The sequence below is a fragment of the Salvelinus sp. IW2-2015 genome, linkage group LG23 (assembly GCF_002910315.2).
Source record: "Salvelinus sp. IW2-2015 linkage group LG23, ASM291031v2, whole genome shotgun sequence".
Classification (NCBI taxonomy): Eukaryota; Metazoa; Chordata; class Actinopteri; order Salmoniformes; family Salmonidae; genus Salvelinus; species Salvelinus sp. IW2-2015.
In genome coordinates, this window is record NC_036863.1 from 19,758,558 (window position 1) to 19,775,690 (window position 17,133).

General features: G+C 42.3%; 1 protein-coding gene across 1 annotated transcript in view; it reads right to left on the reverse strand.

Annotated features, from left to right (window-relative positions):
- The window catches only part of cux1a (cut-like homeobox 1a), a 131,520-nt gene that overhangs the window by 24,953 nt on the left and 89,434 nt on the right, over positions 1–17,133 (reverse strand). The window contains exons 19-20 of the mRNA XM_070434296.1: positions 12,541–12,936; positions 11,486–11,645 (exon numbers count right to left, since the gene is read on the reverse strand). Of these exons, the coding sequence (XP_070290397.1) occupies positions 11,486–11,645; positions 12,541–12,936 (556 nt within the window). The remainder of the gene's footprint in view (positions 1–11,485; positions 11,646–12,540; positions 12,937–17,133) is intronic.

Sequence of the window (17,133 nt, forward strand, 5' to 3'; positions counted from 1 at the left end):
TATGTTAATTTCATATTTCAGTTTTTTATTTTTAATACATTTGCAAATGAACAATTTTTGCTTTGTCGTTATGGGTTATTGTGTGTAGATTGATGAGAAGGGGAAAAAAACAATTTAATCAAATTTAGAATAAGGCTGTAACRTAACAAAATGTGGAAAAAGTCAAGGGGTCTGAATATTTTACGAATGCACTGTGTGTGTGCATAGCTACAGTGCCTTCAGAAAGTATTCACACCCCTTTTCCATATTTTGTTGTGTTAAGATCAGAATTTAAAATTAGATTTTGTGTCACTGGCCTGCACACAATACCCAATAATGTCAAAATGTAATTATGTTTTTAGAAATYTTTACAAATTAATAGAAAATAAAAATCTGAAATGTCTTGAGTCAATAAGTATTGGTTTCTAGGATTTTGCTGAAAGGGAAAAATGAAGTGAATGTTGCTTGTTATTTATACTGAGTGTTTTCCATGGGCTGAAAATTACGGCAAGCCTAAATATGTTCAGTAGTAAAATGTTGCTTAAAAAGTCACATAAGTTGCAAGGACTCACTCTGTGTGCAATAATAGTGCTTAACATTATTTTTGAATGACTACCTCAGTCGAGCAGTGAATTTCAAACACAGATTCAACCACAAAGACCAGGGAGGTTTAACAATGCCTTGCAAAGAAGGGCAACTATTGGTAAATGGGTAAAAAATAAAAACGGAYTTTTGTATTAATTACACTTTGGATGGTGTATGAATACACCCAGTCACTACAAAGATACAGTTGTCCTTTCTAACTCAGTTGACGGAAACCGCTCAGGGATTTCACCATGAGGCCAATGGTGACTTAAATACAGTTATAGAGTTTAATGGCTGTGACAGGAGAAAACTGAGGATGGATCAACAACATTGCAGTTACTCCACAATACTAACCTAATTGACAGAGTGAAACCAAGGAATCCTGTACATAATAAAAAATATTCCAAAACATGCATCCTTGTTGTAAAGTAATACTGCAAAAAATGTGTTTTGTTTGGGGCAAATCCAATGCAACACATTACTGAGTACCATTCTCCATATTTTCAAGCAGCATCATGTTATGGGTATGCTTGTAATCATTAAGGATTGGAGAGTTTTTCACATAAAAAAAACAAAATGACAGAGTGAAAAGAAGGAATAAGGCACTAAAGTAAAACTGCAAAAAATCTGGCAAAGAAATTAACTTATGTCCTGAATACAAAGTGTTAAGTTTGGGGCAAATCCAACACAACACTAAGTACCACTCTTCATATTTTCAAACATGGTGGTGGCTGCATGATGTTATGGGTATAATTGTCATCAGCAAGGACAAAACGTTTTTTTTTAGAATAAAAAGAAACGAAAGCGATAAGCACAGGCAAAGTCCTAGGGGAAAACCTGGTTCAGTCTGCTTTCCAACAGATACGGGTGATAAATTCACCTTTCAGCAAGACAATAACCTAAAATCCAAGGCCAAATATACACTTATACATGACAAAACTACACATTTTAGAGTGACCTTTGATTGTCCCCAGCATAAGGTGCACCTGTGTAATGATCATAATGTTTAATCAGCTTCTTGATATGCCGCACCTGTCAGGTGGATGGATTATCTTGGCAAAGGAGAAATGCTCACTAACAGGGATGTAAATACATTTGTGCACAAAATGTAAGAGACATAAGCTTTTGTGCATATGGAACATTTCTGGGATATTTTATTACAGCTCATGCAACATTCGATCAACACTTTACATTTATATTTATATAAATTTATATTTTATATTTTTGTTCCATGTGTATCTGTGTATGTGGTGGTTGGACTTTCTCCTGTCCTGCTCTGTGGAGTGGGTGGAGTAGAAGTAGAGATGTAGTCCTACACTGAGAGGGGGTTCCATGGTGCCTGGCTGCCAGCAGAGGAGGGCCAACTCATCAGTCTTCCCCAGCCGAGGCCAGGAGGAAGGCCAGCATGGAAAGAAGGGGGGCTGATGGAGTCCAAGGTCTCCCCATCACTACGGATCTGGCCATGGGAGGGTGTATGTGTTTGAGGGAAGGGAAAAGGAAAGGGGGATACCTAGTCAGTTGTACAACTGAACGCATTCAACTGAAATGAGTCTTCCGTATTTAACCCAACCCCTCTGAATCAGGAAGGGGAGAGAGTGTGTGTGGTGTACAAGGATGGAACAGAGGAGGTTATGTGTGAGGGACAGTTGCGGGACATGACATGGTGTGTGTGTATGTAAAGGACAGATGGGATATTGGAGGTGGAATGGTGTGTGTATGTTTGTAGGTCTGTGTGAAGGACAGGTGTGGGACAGGGGAGAGTGATTGGTGTTTGTGTGTTGATCAGTGTTGGAATACTCATACCTACAACCTTGACAGGAAGTAATGGCCAAATTGCAACTGACATGCAGCTCTTAAAAAACAAATCTAATATGACCAAAAGAGTAAATACCCAACACAAAACTACCCTGTCCATTCTCAACACTGTATAACTACAGACAGTGTCTTCAGTTTTTTGATAAAATGATTTCTGAAGTCTGGAAAAACTAGTAACTTGTTTTGATGAGTCCCTATGACATGAAAGAGTCAGAGGCTCCAGATGAAGCTCCCGCTCTCTCCCTCCACTATCCCTCTTTCCCTCTCTCTGCCAACCCTGTGTGGTAGGGTGTGCATGTGCATGTGTGTGTGTGTGTGTTTGAGGCTTTGTGCATGAGCTGTCTTTTTCTGTGTGTGTGTGTGTGTGTGTGTGTGGCTGGCTGCGGCCCTAAAGTGAGCAGCCGAGGGGAGCCGTCACTAGTGATCACCTCCCTGCCATGCTGGGGGAAACAGCTGAGGGGGAGTGTGTGTGTGTGTGCAGGGGGGAGGCAGTCAGCTTGCATCTCCTGCCCGGCTCGCTCACCCGACTGGTGACATTTTAACTGGCGGCATGGCGCGAGGGGGGCAGGGGAGGGAGGGGGGAGTTGGAGACGAAGGAAGGGTGGGGTTCTCCACATGAGAGGTTGTCCTGTGACATGGTTCCAGCAACCCACAGCCCAGCCATGTCACCGGCCCAGAGGGACATTGCACTGAGGAAAGGAAGGAGAAAATGAGGGAGGGAGAGAGGAGATGAAAGAGGGAGGAGGCAAAGTTCTCTGTTTTCCTTGCAGGGCACTCTGTTTTGCTTGACGCCAGAGGACAGAGAGAGACAGAGAGTGCGCTGCATCTGGATGTACAGCTGCTTGCTGCTTTTAACTCYGACAGTGGTGACGCTAAAAGGGCCTAAAACAGCTTTCACTGGCTTTTAGATAAATACTACTCCAAAACTGGCCCAGTTCAACTGCAACCAAAGGCTTTTTGTTCCAAAAATACAGCGGCACCAATTTAAATACCAATGTATGTCTACACTAGATATATATATACATTTGCCTATGCAAATGTGGCACTCAATTTCACCCAAAACTAAAAGTCAACACTCAACATGCTGATATACAGACGAAGCATTTGGGAAGAAAGCCTTGATGCTGAACATGCAGCATTTTAGTCATATGGCCCTTGGTTAATGTGTATGTTAAAGCTGGCATCGGTATACTCCATGTTTCCCATCCCATTGTATCCGTGTTCCTGACGGAGAGGGCATGTTAGCACTGAGGGGAAAGGATGAGCTGAGACAGGGAACACTCTTTACCTCACACACACATGCACACGCACATTCTGAGAGGCACATGGAGGGTGTGTACTCTGTATGTAGCTTCCACAGACATCCCTGGGGAGCGTTACTTATAGCTGGGCTAACTGTGGTGTGTTCTAATGAGGGGCAGTGAGGATGTTATACTGTGCTGGGTGAAGAGCATACAGTGACACACATTAACATGTCTCCTACAATGAGGTACAAATTAACACAATGTGGCCTTGTGTTGGTTTTGAAAGCTTTTGATCACTTTTCACAGCTTTTAGAGGGGGCTTTTACATTATTTTCAGTCCATTCCATTTGCATTCCTGAGAAGACTTTTGGACGACGTAAACAAACAATGGCTGAAGCGGTCTCTCTTTCCATCTCTTTTTCTTCCGTCCATCTGGGCTGTCCTATTTCACAGGGCCGTGTGGTCTCCCCTCAGCCAGGGCACAGAAACACAGATTGGGACAATGTCATGTGAGCTTCTAAAGCCTGGTCCATTACACCGGCTATTCATATAATCCACCAAATGGACCTTTTTAAACWCACTTTGGCCCCTGCTGCCGTGACTGCCTAAAAGTGTGCGTGTGTATTTGTGTGTGAGATAGAAAGATATAGACAAAGTGTGTTTATATATGTGACAATATAGACAAATATGCGTGTTCATGTGCAAGTGTGAGTAAGAATGTGAATGATGTAAGTGTTTTTGATTGTGTGTGTATCTATTGGTGAGAGTGTGTGTATGACAGAATCACATCAGTGTATATGTGTGTGTGTGCACATGTTTCAGGAAAGTCTGCCTGCCCTGCTCCATATCTAACAAGTGTCCCATTAAACCCCATCCCAAGAACATAATGTACTTTTAAATTCTCTGGCCAGCCCAAGCTTTTCTAAGCTACGGCCCATTTTAAAAGCCATTCATTTTCGATCCTCTTTCTCTCTCACTCTCCCTGTGTTCCCGATCTCCCTCTTCGGTTCGAAAGTCATCTCTGTAATCTATATATTGCCGTGGCTAATTTACAGTGAAAATGATGGAGAAAGGGTACTTAATGTAAGACAGACAGTAAATGTAATTCATCATGGCTCTGCTCCCCAACCAGGCCCTGCTCCTATTTAGCATACCATCGGCTGATTATTTGCATATTAATTATCCAAAGGAGTGTGTGTGTGTGTGTGTGTGTATATGTGTAAGAGGTGGGGGGTGATGTAGCCCAGCAAAGTGGAGGGGCTGTGTATGTGTAGGTGTGTGTGCACGAGTGTATGAATGTGTATGAGTGTGTCTGCGAGAGGGAGGAGGCTGTCTGGGAGGAGGAGAGTGGAGGGGAGGGGGGCTTTCTCATAGTAATTATCATACATCAGTGTTCTGATGCTGTAATTGATTACAACAGCTGCGGGAGGCCCTCGGGAGAGAGAGCGCCAACCCCCCACAATGCCCTCCCTCCTCATCCTGATCCCCCCCATCCCCCTTTGCCTCCCCCTCATCCCTGGCCTGTGTGTGTTTGTCATCGAGCCGCTTCCCCTCCTCTCATCTAGAAGGTGTGACAGCTCTGGAAACAGGGCATGGCGCTCCCTCACATTAGATGCTCATTAAGAGGCGAGGCTGACTATCCTCTGGTGCCACTTCATCATCACAGCAAATGAGCTGGCACCAGGTTAGCTAGCACTGCCGAGGACCAGCTCTATAAAAGATCAACCTTTACCAGATTCAGCATGTATAAAGTGCGTACATGCTAGTGGTGCATAGTAGATTTATGAGTAACATCCATCCATGTTGTGCATCTATAGATGTATCAGTGTGAGGTATGGTTTCTGTATATTGGTGGTGCTGAGTATTGCATCTTTTTTTAAGATGGGTGCAAATTAAGTCAGGTTTAGTCCGACGAGCGTAAAGACCACTTGCCGTCGATTGTCAATGTGACTATGATGTGTGTTTCCACAGAACGTGACCAGACACACACACACAATACAAACACAAGGCTTGCTAAGCTCGTGACATGTCCGTGTTGCGTCTGCTCTCCGTCATGTGGAGTGGGTCGCTGTGTGGCTCAGCAGAAAGCTGCCATGACGACTCCAGATCCACCCTGACACAATGGGCACTGCAGCATTCTGGGATAGTAGTCTCACTGTCTCTACTAGTTGTCTGGAAGATTGCCTGAGGTAACCGGCCAGACAAAACAGCAACAGTCGAGAAAATGTTCAACAGAGGCTTGGATATTGAATAGGAAGGGTTTTCAAATGCAGACATTTTGAATGAAGGAAAGGGTTTGACACAAATTATAGTGAAATCTTCAAATACAACATCCTTCATGAGGGGAACTTCGCCCACTACACTGAATCCTGAATGTTTCATCAGCAAAAATATCAAAGTTTCCCATCTTAACCAACAATTACAACACATTTGCTTAATTGTCTCCTAACCCAGTTCTAAGGCCACTTAGAACCAAAATGTATTTGCATGAAAAAAAAATCATTATCTTCTTCAAAAACCCTGCTATTTTAATTGATCTACCTCGGGCCAGGCACAAATGAGGCCCCAAATTTGATTAGCCTGTATCTTAATTCACGACAACATCAACACGGTGGCAGGCATCAACAATGTCCTTGGGTCTTCCTGGATGTCTTTCTGCAGTCATCACCTCCCTAGCACCTGGTCTTTAATTAGCTATCCATAATTAGCATCCCTGCAGTAGCTTCGGCTCCGACCAGTCGGGATGCACACGCTCAGATAGAGTAGATGGCGGGACGACGTGGAGGTGTTAACCATAAACCCCCTTACCCTGGCGTGTACCTTATCATGCTTTGGCTAATGAGAAATGAGTGGAGGCCACGGGCCTTTGATTTCAATGGTGTTGCTAAGCACTTGTGCTAAGCACAAATCTGTTGTTCTGCCCCTGAACAAGGCAGTTAACCCACTGTTCCTAGGCCGTCATTGAAAATAAGAAGTTGTTCATAACTGACTTGCCTAGTTAAATAAAGGTGAAATAAAAAATAAATAAACTAGCCCTTTCAATATTGTATCAAATGAGATTGAATCTACCTGAAATGATTTATTGCGTTTTAAAAATATGTTGTGTTTTAGGCTTGTTTGAGAGAGTGAGTAAGAGGCATCTTTCCTGAAAAATAGCCTTGGGATCAGCTATTACTGACCCAGTCCAAACCTTAAAAGGTGCTACACCTAGAATTTCTGATTTCCACTAGATAACACAGCCACAAAGTCAAAGCTTTCCCATTTTGACTACAGATGCCGCCCCGGTGGTAGAAATCAATAGTCGAATATCACAGCCAATCACAACACTGGCGGGTAAGCTATATTGTGAAACACTATCATTCCACTATTACTGCAGATATATTATGGAAATTGAAAAAAATCATATGTGTAGCACCTTTAACCATTGTGGAATAAATCAGATAACTGCTCAGTTGTTTGCTGACAGTTGTTTGCGTAAACAATTGAGACTGGGAGCAACGGCAGATTAAGAGTTAGAAAGGCAACAGTGTTCAGAGAAGATCTGGTATACTATGTGTGTGGTCACAGTATATGTGTGTGCTTGTGTGTACTTGTTGTCCTACCTTATCAGGACCCCAATGTTCTAACATTATTATTWTTTTTTTAAACTTTAGTTTATTTAGTAAATATTTTCTTAAAATTTGTTGTTAAGGGCTTATAAGTAAGTATTCGGCGCATGTGACAAATAAAATTAGATTTTGATTTGAATTCACCCGAATGTCCTGATAAGGTAGGAAATCAATAACTTTTTTGAAAAGTCAGGACTTTTTTCATGTCCTGAATTTGTTCAAATGCTATTTTAAGCTTAAGGGTTAGGTTTAGGGTTTTGGGTTAAGGTTAACATTAGGGGTAAGGGTTAGAGAAAATAGGATTTTTAATGGTCAAACATTCTTACTCCCCAAAAAGTTCTGAAATTCCACGAAAATAAAGCTGTGTGTGTGTGTGTGTGTGTGTGTGTGTGTGTGTGTGTGTGTGTGTGTACAGTATGTGTGTGTGATGGTGGGGTCAGGAGGCAGACGCAGACGGAGGACTGTGGGAGAGACCTGACGGACAGGTTCACACACACCACTGGCTGATAGATGGCTCTCTCTCAGTGCTTATGCCCAACTCTCGAGAAACTGAATAAAAACCTGGAAAGATTTTCATTTCAATACTGCAGCCGGGGAGAATTTAATCTCTGGGCAAGGACAGAGGCTCTACCTGTTCTTAGTGGCCATCAACCAGATCACACACTGGGACATGGACACACACACACACACTTGTAGGTGGATGTATGTACGAGCGCATGAACGCAGACACACACATGCATGGAAGCATATGCTCACTGTCAATGAAAACGACAATGCACAGTCTATGTTCCTTTGTGGTCAAAACATCTATTCCTTTCTGAGAAGGATTTGATCAGCGATATTGTGTGTGTGAGGCTATAGTATCCAGTCCTCCGTTACTAGATACCTGGTTGGCCCTGTAAGCAGCATGTTCTGTTTGTGTTTGTGGGTGTGTGTGTGTAAGTGCTGAGCGTTTAGTGATTTTTGAGGTCGTTTCAGTTAGATCATTAAAAAATAAACATGGTTCTCGATTTTGATATAAAAATGAATACATTAATACACTATGCGGGTTGAATGCTGTAACACAGAAGAAAACAATTAATAAAAGTCCCATGATGGTAGTGACTGCCCGTTACTGCTTATCAACTATCATTTATTCACATTACTTTAATCCAGTCCTTCTCAAATAGTGTGACCCCGGGGAACATGCTTTTTTTGCCGCAGGGAGTAGGTTTGTTTTGCACCGAACAAGAGCACACAGCACAGAGCAGGAGATATGAAGTGCAGATAACAAACCCTTAAGAGACACCATGGAAAAATATTTAACAGGGATGACAAAAAGGCGGAGAGAGATGGAGATAATGAGACAAACGTAAGTCTCCCGAAAGCTAAGACAAGGAAATATGACGAAGCGTATGTAGCGCTTGACTTCACTGTGACTACGGTGGGAGACGAGGTACGACCGGTATGTTTACTGTGTCTAAAAATGTTGGCAGCGGACAGCATGAAGCCAAATAAATTAAGGCRTCACTTAAAGACATTACACATCAATCATGCTGATAAGCCGCTTGAGTTTTTTCAGCGAAAACGTGCCGAATATTGCCAACAATCGTCCCGCTTTGTGAATGCTACTTCAGTAAACCAGCGAGCACTGTTAGCATCATATAAGGTGGCCACCAAATTGCTCAGTGCAACAACAAAAAACACTCCATAGCAGAGGAGCTGATACTGCCTGCAGCATTAGACATGGTCTCTGTCATGCTGGATGACGCAAGTGCTGCAAAAATAAAAACTATCCCTCTGTCCAATGACACTGTCGCCAGACGTATAAATGACATTGCTAACGATCTTGAAGAACAGCTGGTAGATAAACTCAAAGACAAACGTTTTGCCTTACAGTTCGATGAAGCAACTGACAGCAACAAAGACTGTTTGTTTATCGCTTATGTACGTTTTGACATGACAAACTCCCTGTGAGAGGATCTACTTTTTTGTAAATATGTCAGAGACAGAGCCACAGCTGAAGAGCTATTCAAAATGCTGGACTGCTTCCTGACTGAGAATGGGCTAAAGTGGGAGAACTGCATTGGTGTTTGCAGTGATGGTGCACAGACCATGGCAGGGATGARAAAAGGACTTTGGGCACTCATCAAGAAGGCCTCACCTAATGCTGAGTGGACACACTGTGTTATACACAGAGAAGCACTGGCATCAAGGCACCTTTCCTCTGAATTAAGTGAGGTTATGACTGACATTGTAGGTGTAGTCAATTTTATAAAGACCAGACCACTAAAAACAAGAGTCTTCTCTGCTATCTGTGAGGAGATGGGAGCTGAACATCAAGCTGTGCTGTTTCACAGTGAAGCAAGGTGGCTGTCACGAGGAAAAGTCTTGTCCAGAGTTTTTGAGCTCAGAGAGCAGATAAGAATGTTTTCGGAGAAGGAGCACAAGTATGACCTCACAGAAAAATTTTGTGATGAGAACTTCCTGGCAAAACTGKCCTACCTGAGTGACATATTTGGAAAGCTAAATGAACTAAATCTACAGCTTCAAGGGAAAGATAAACACCTCCCTCAGGTCACAGACAAGATCAGCTCTTTCACTCGAAAGCTAGCAATGTGGGGCAGGCGACTTGATGAAGGAAATACTCATTCATTCGAGAACCTGCATGAATTTGTTGACACTACTGACTATGATGCCACCTCAGTGATTCCATATATTAAGGAGCATATTTTATCACTGATGGGATTCTTTAAAAAGTTCTTCCCTGAAAACAGTTCCCAATATGACTGGGTGAGAGATCCTTTCAATGCACCAGCTCCAACTGGTTTCAGCTCTGCAGAGGAGGACCAGTTCATTGATATGACRTCTGACTCCACATTGAGACTGAGGTTCACATCACAGACACTGAGTGAATTCTGGCTGAGTGTAGAGGCAGTATCCACTCTTAGGGCAGAGGGCCATGGACATTCTTCTTCCTTTTGCAACATCTTATCTTTGTGAGACTGGCTTCTCTGCTGTTGCTGCACTGAAGACCAAGTACAGGTCCCAGCTAAACATTGAGCAGGAGCTGAGAGTTGCAGTATCATGCTTCAAACCCCGCTTCGAAAAGCTGTGCTCTGCAAAACGTGCTCATTGTAGCCATTAATCCTGACTTCCTCATTTTAATTTTTAAAAAATCAGCACAAATTGTTTTATTCATTTTTGTTTTATAGGTCAAAGTGTTTCATATATTGTGCTCCTGAGTTAATGTTGCTGATCAATTTKAATTTATTATTATTTATTGATTATATTTAATTTTATTTTTCAGTATCAAATGGTCAAAAAATGTTTACAGTTTAAATAAGGGTTGAATTTTTTWAAACATTTCAGGCAAATCGATGCACTTTAAGTCTTTTCTGTTACAGACTAAAAAACAATGTTAATAAAGTTATTCTTTGTTGTAAGTTGATCTATATTTCTTTCTTTTTTTGTTTTCTTTAATGTTAATAAGGATACAATGTTATGCAGAGGTGTACTTATAACAATTTTATAGACAAATGATACTATTTACAGTCGCGGCGGAGAGTTGGGGGGCGCGAAATGTTTACTTCTTCCTAGGGGGGGGGCGTAACAGAAAATAATTGAGAAGAACTGCTTTAATCAAATATTTCAGTTGTTGTGTATATTACATTTGTTTTATTTTATTACTTTTATTTCATTCCAAGTCATCATCTCATCTCTATAGAGCTGCTGCCAATGCTGTCTGACAAAATCACTATTTTAATAGTTCTTCAATGTAAATAAGGCATTCTTTTATGACTGCTGAATACCAACTATCAATCACTTAGATCATGTATTTTTAGGTAGAGCCATCTCGAAGCAACTGCTCTCTTTCCCTCTCGATCATGCATTCTTCTGTCTCTTCTCTCCCTGTCTGCCCCACACAGACCGAAAAAGTAGGTACACGCTAAACTATGTAGAATATTGGCCTGTTAAACTACAAATCCCTACTACATCACACAGTTAGGGCTTGATCTGATTTATCTCAATAGAAACTGCGCATTGAGGTCACAGAAAAAAAATTAACGAAATGAAATTAAAACAATTGAACCAACATCAGTCAATTAGTTGTTTAAAAAACATTTTGGTTATTCGCTCAGCAATAGTGTGTATTTGTTTCTGTGTGTGTGTACCTGTACATTGTGGCTGGTAATGAAGGTGCAGTACTTTCTATCAGTGTGTGTGTGTGTGTGTATGTGTATGTGTGTGTGTGCGTCTGGTGTGTGTGTTTACCTTGTGGCTGGCCCTGTAAGGGCAGGACGTTCTGGCCCAGCTCTCCATTGAGCCACAGCTGCATACGGATAAAGGGCTCCCGGCCCTTCTGGGTCAGCTTACTCCAGGGCTTGGGCCTGGACAGCATGTCGCTAACACTACCCTGAGACAGGCCCAGTACCTGTAACATGTACACACGCATTGACAAACAGACAGACAGACAGACATGCACACACACGCACAGAACACAGACACGTCAGCCAATAAATAATTAAATATACCTGAGCTCACAATCACAGTAAAATAACATTCCAATGTATAATTACACTGCACAGAATGCATGCCAGCATGAAGCCTGATATTAGCTACTGTAAGCAAACAAAAACAATAGTCCATACTGTACAGTATGGACAAGTACAAGACATAGACAAGTACAAACACACATGCAAATACACAGAGATCATGCAGTTTTCCCTTCAAACCCCTGAGATCTGTACAGTACATCATTACACCGTCTGCTTTAGTTTCTACCAAAGAGGGTGTGTAACAGTTTTTGTTGGTGGAATCCTGGTTGGTGGCCCAATGCTACATCACTGTGTTATGCCATTAACTAGCTGACTGCTAAKAGAGAAAGGCTTAGATGTGTCTAAATGGATGTGACAACTGCTGGCCAGTGTAGGATGKGGGCCCTCTGTACTGTACTGAAGCTTAGAGGACCACATATATTGTGTGATGTCAATAGTGACCGCTTCACACAAATCTTTTTACATGTGTATGAATGGATTCATTTAGKAAACACACTCCAACGGAGGGGCTGAGTTAGCATAGTACACACAGTTTTGAACTGTGCTGACCGAGGGTGGAGGGCAGTTGGGTGACTCAGCGTAGATTACTGGAAGGGAGAGAGGGAAGGGGAGCAGTATTACAGGGGGGATGTGAGTTGACACTACACTGGCGCAGGATGGGTATATCAGGCAGTATAAGGACACGGGTATGGGACGGTACGGCGTAGGGTGGTATGGGACGATAGGGCGTAGGGTGGTATGGGATGGTAGGGCGTAGGGTGTCTTGCACACCTTCTCTCCAAAGATGCGCTGGCAGATGCCGTTCTTGGCCAGCTTGTCCTTGACCTGCTGCGTGAGCTCGGCCGTGTCCACCTCCTGGTACATGTAGACCTCGTACTGCTCAGGCGTGAGCGGCGCCACCACCGGCTTGACTGGTTTGGCTGCGGAGGTCAACAGGGAACCCAGGGGACCCAGGCTCAAGGACAGGGGCAGGGGAGAGGGGCTGCTCTGGGGGGTGTCGGCGCGGCTGGGCCCCTGGGTGTTGGTGCCTCCGCCGGGCTCGGAGCCGGCCTGGGAGTATGGGGACTCGGCCCGGGGCCAGTCCTTCCAGCAGTCCGGGGAGGAGATGGAGACGGAGGAGGAGAARGGGGCCAGCGCCGAGGACGAGCTGGCCAGCCGGGGAGGCTTCTGGCGGAGACACAGAAAGGCACAGTCAGTGGGAGTGGTGGGGGAGTGGGGATGGGGCCTGCCACTAAAGGCTAATGGCAAATTGCAAACGGCACAGTCACTGTGGAGGGAGGGCGCTAACCACTAACGCTAACGTCAAGCTATTGGCCAGCTATGAATACATAGGTGGTTCCTCTTCCCCTATAAAGGATTAGGACACAGCCACTGTCATTGGATGGATCCATAGTGGGTATGTGGAGCAAAGAAACTTAGCTCCCATAAGTTGCTGGGTTAGGCCGTGTTCTGCCTTTGAAAGTTGATAGTTTGCCATATCTGATGGAGACACCCAGCAGATTGTCTCCGCCGCGTTGCTAAACCGGTTTGCGGTGTCGACACAAACCTCACACACATGGACACGGAGCATTTCGTCCTGAGTGGAGCAGCTGCATGTTACAGATGAGCAAAGACAATAGCCCTCTGTTTGGTGTGGTCTATTACAACACGGTCTTCCAATATCACCTTCCAAATACATTAAAATTACAGTTGCACAAGGGCTGTGTACAGAAGCTGATTTGAGTGATGGCCACCAACAAAAACTACAATAGTGAGTAACAAATCTCAGCAGTTTGAGAAGTAGCTAACAACAGACAAACAGCACATACTGTAGATGTTCCATCAGAGGGTATTAGCCATGAGTTTAGAAATGTGTGAAATAGTGATATGACCAATGTTCGCTCTAAGCTGCGTGCGCRTGCAGAAATATCAGCCCACAGAGAGAAGCATGAGATTGAACTTCACTCAACTTTCTAGAGTAGTGTTCACCAACCGGTCAATTGCGATCGACAGGTCGATCTCCAAGGCATTCCTAGTYGATCACCAAACATTTATTTTAAAAAATGTATAAAGCATTGCGTTCCTATTTTTTTATAAATTTGTCTCGGGCTGTTGGCGGTAGGTGCACACGGTTCAGCTGCCCTGCGCGCTGGGTAGGCGAACTGTTGCCATTTTGAACCATTTCGTGTGTCTGAAGGTACAAACTCTGCCTTCCAGGCTGGCCCAGAGAGCAAATCAAGTGCACTATAGGCTTACCGCTGGCCAATCGAATGGCTCAGACGACCGTCTCTGCAGTAACATAGCAGGCATAAAAGAAAGCTACAGCAAAGTTGATACTGTGAGATTTCAAAACCATGACTAGAGAGAATGTCAATGAATACAGCAAAGAGCTGCTGTTTTTATGAGTGAGTTCATGTTTAAATTCTTACTCAACACTTTGTGTTCAACACTTTTATAAGCCATAAAATGCAAGTTTTTCCTATTTCCAATCAGCGCTACAACAAACACTGCAGCAGTAATGAATGACTAGCAAAGTGTATCTATAGGCTTGCGTTGTTATTATTATTAGCAGCTTAGGTCTTTTTTAATATCGAGGAATATTTAACTTTCTCTGTTCATAGAAGTAACAACATGAATTTGTGCATAAGGCAGAAATAATGCGKTGCGACACGAGTTTCGCCATCATCTGGAAGACGGTGTCCCTTTATGGTCAGTGTCAGTGGATGAAAGGGAGAGCGGAGGGATGTTGAGAGGCGGACCCTCAGTCTGCTGCTCTCTCCCTCTGCTGAGACTGACCATCAGATGTAGGCACCATCAGTCCAATTAAATTAAATAAAAAGCGAATTATTTAAATGTATGCTCACTCAGCTGTGCTTCACAAGTAATACAATAATGGATCTATTACCAGTGTGATCATATAGCCTACCTCAATTCTTTTAAATATAATTTWAAAAAATGGCCGAACAACAATGCATTGGCCAATTCAAGCAAAGCCAATATGCATTGATAATATATTGAGCCTATAGCTTACTGCACAAACATAATTGCTACAGTACTGTTTTTAATTGGTTAATGTTGCATAGGCTTATGTTTTTCAAGTCATGTAAAAAAAAATCTGAGCGGTAGATCTCGACTTGCATTTTGAATCAATCTGATCTTGACTCAGAAGGTTGGTGACCACTGTTCTAGAATTATCCCTGTTAACACTATCAACGTTTCCCTTTACTGTTGAAATTGTGATCGAATCAATGCAATATTAGCCACTTTCAATGCAACATGCCAAAACAAAATTAACTATGCAAGATATTTTGTTGTAGGCAGAACACATCGGCGTAGGATTCTATTGCATTGACACGCACTACTCAGCCCGTACTCAATCAGAACAATCAGAGCTGCAGTAGGCCTATATGCAAATAGACCTTTGCCATTTACATTGACTGGACTGTGTTTACAGCATGAGCGGTTGTGAGTAGATGCGCTTGTTAGGAGATCAAAGCAAGAGCTACATGTAGCCACKKGTGCACATTTTGTTCAAGTCCTTTGCTAGTTAGTGGATTATTAGCCCAGTTATAGATCATTTGTGGTCAGCAATAGGGGAGTGATTGCTTCCTACAAGAGTACAAGATTTATACATTTCTAGACATCTTTGAAAAGCGAGTCAGGTAAAGAGCTTTTTTTTGTCTTAAAGGGGAAGTGTTGTATTTTGAGATTGTCTATTGGCTACTTAGGTTTGAGTAAACTGAGGGTAGCATAAGCGGTCTGATTCTCTGTAATAATGGTACGGCAATAATAGTGCATTTTGTTTTATTATGTGGTTTCTKGCATCAAACAACACCACAACATTTTCAGTCACCTTGTCTGAATGACAAGTGGATAAACAGGTTAATGTCAAGCCCTGCATGTTTTTTCAAAAGTATCATGGACTGTAGGCCTACATTGAACACCACACATTGGCAGCAACTGTAGGCTGAATGATCGAACAGCTATTTCCATGTTAAAATATTATGGGCTGAATTTTCTCCATTGTTTTTGATGGTAGGCATTATATATAGTACATATAGTACATAGTACTATATATAGTATATATAGTATAGTATATAGTATATAGTACATTATGATCAAATAGCCACAGTAGCCTACATGGCCACTGTTAAAACTAAGTTAAAGCGGGTACAGCCTCAGTGTTCACAGTAAATGCGTGCTGGAAGTTGCACAGAATTAGAGGGAACATTGGATATGACACATTCTCAGAACATTTTGAACATTGTGGCTGTGGCGGTCATGACATTTTGTCAGCCAGTAACTATCATGCAAATAACTGCCGGTCCGTTAATGAACAAAAACACATTTAGCATCTCCGGCCTACCACGCATAGCCTACAAGCCACTGAAATCAAATCAAATCAAATGTTATTGGTCACATACACATGGTTAGCAGTTGTTAATGTGAGTGTAGCGAAATGCTTGTGCTTTTAGTTCCGACCATGCAGTAATATCTAACAAGTAATCTAACAATTTCACAACAACAAAGGAATGAATAACAATATGTACATATAAATATATGGATGAGCGATGGCCGTTCGGCATCTTGCCTATGCGGACCTTTGGAACGTCTACATTGAAAAAAGTATAATAAATCAATTTAATATAGCCTACACCGTCACAATAAATCCATTATTTATTTTAGACAGGTCTAAAGAAACATTATGATATGAAGAAAATTAAGCCTATTTCAGGAGAACAGAATAGCATATTCTGAGTCATCCTTATGTTAGGCCCTGATCTGGCTATGCCATATGGCTGTGGGCTACACTTGTTCATTTTGCAGACAATATTTGCTTAGAACTCTGTGGCATTATTTTATGCTAAGAAGAATATAATTGAACATACAGTAGCTGAATAAAATAGAAAGGATATGATTGAGGGAGTGCGCACATGCGGCTATTCTGTGTTGAGTGGTTAACAAAGTGATAATTTGAAACAGGTCCTCCTATATGCTTAATTTAGTTATTTATTCAACTTTTGTTGTTAGGCTAAATGTTTTGATTTCTAATACATTCTAAGGCTGCATTTTGCGACAAATGTATGTTTTTTTAATGTCACTGTTTCTTGCACAGGCTGCACACATTTCATCAGTCTCTCACTCACAATTTGACAAGCACTTGATAATACTCTCACCCATCAGACTATTCTCAATGTAATGTGCTCTTTACATATAGCCTACTAATATATGTGTGGAAATATTTGAGGATTTACTATAGAATGGCCCACAAAAAAATCTGTCATCCGTAGCCTGCAACCGAATAGCGAATGGGGGAAGCGCTTACTGCGGTTATGTTTTTAATATGCCAGGTAAGCTACACCGGTTGTAAAGCGGATTAATGTC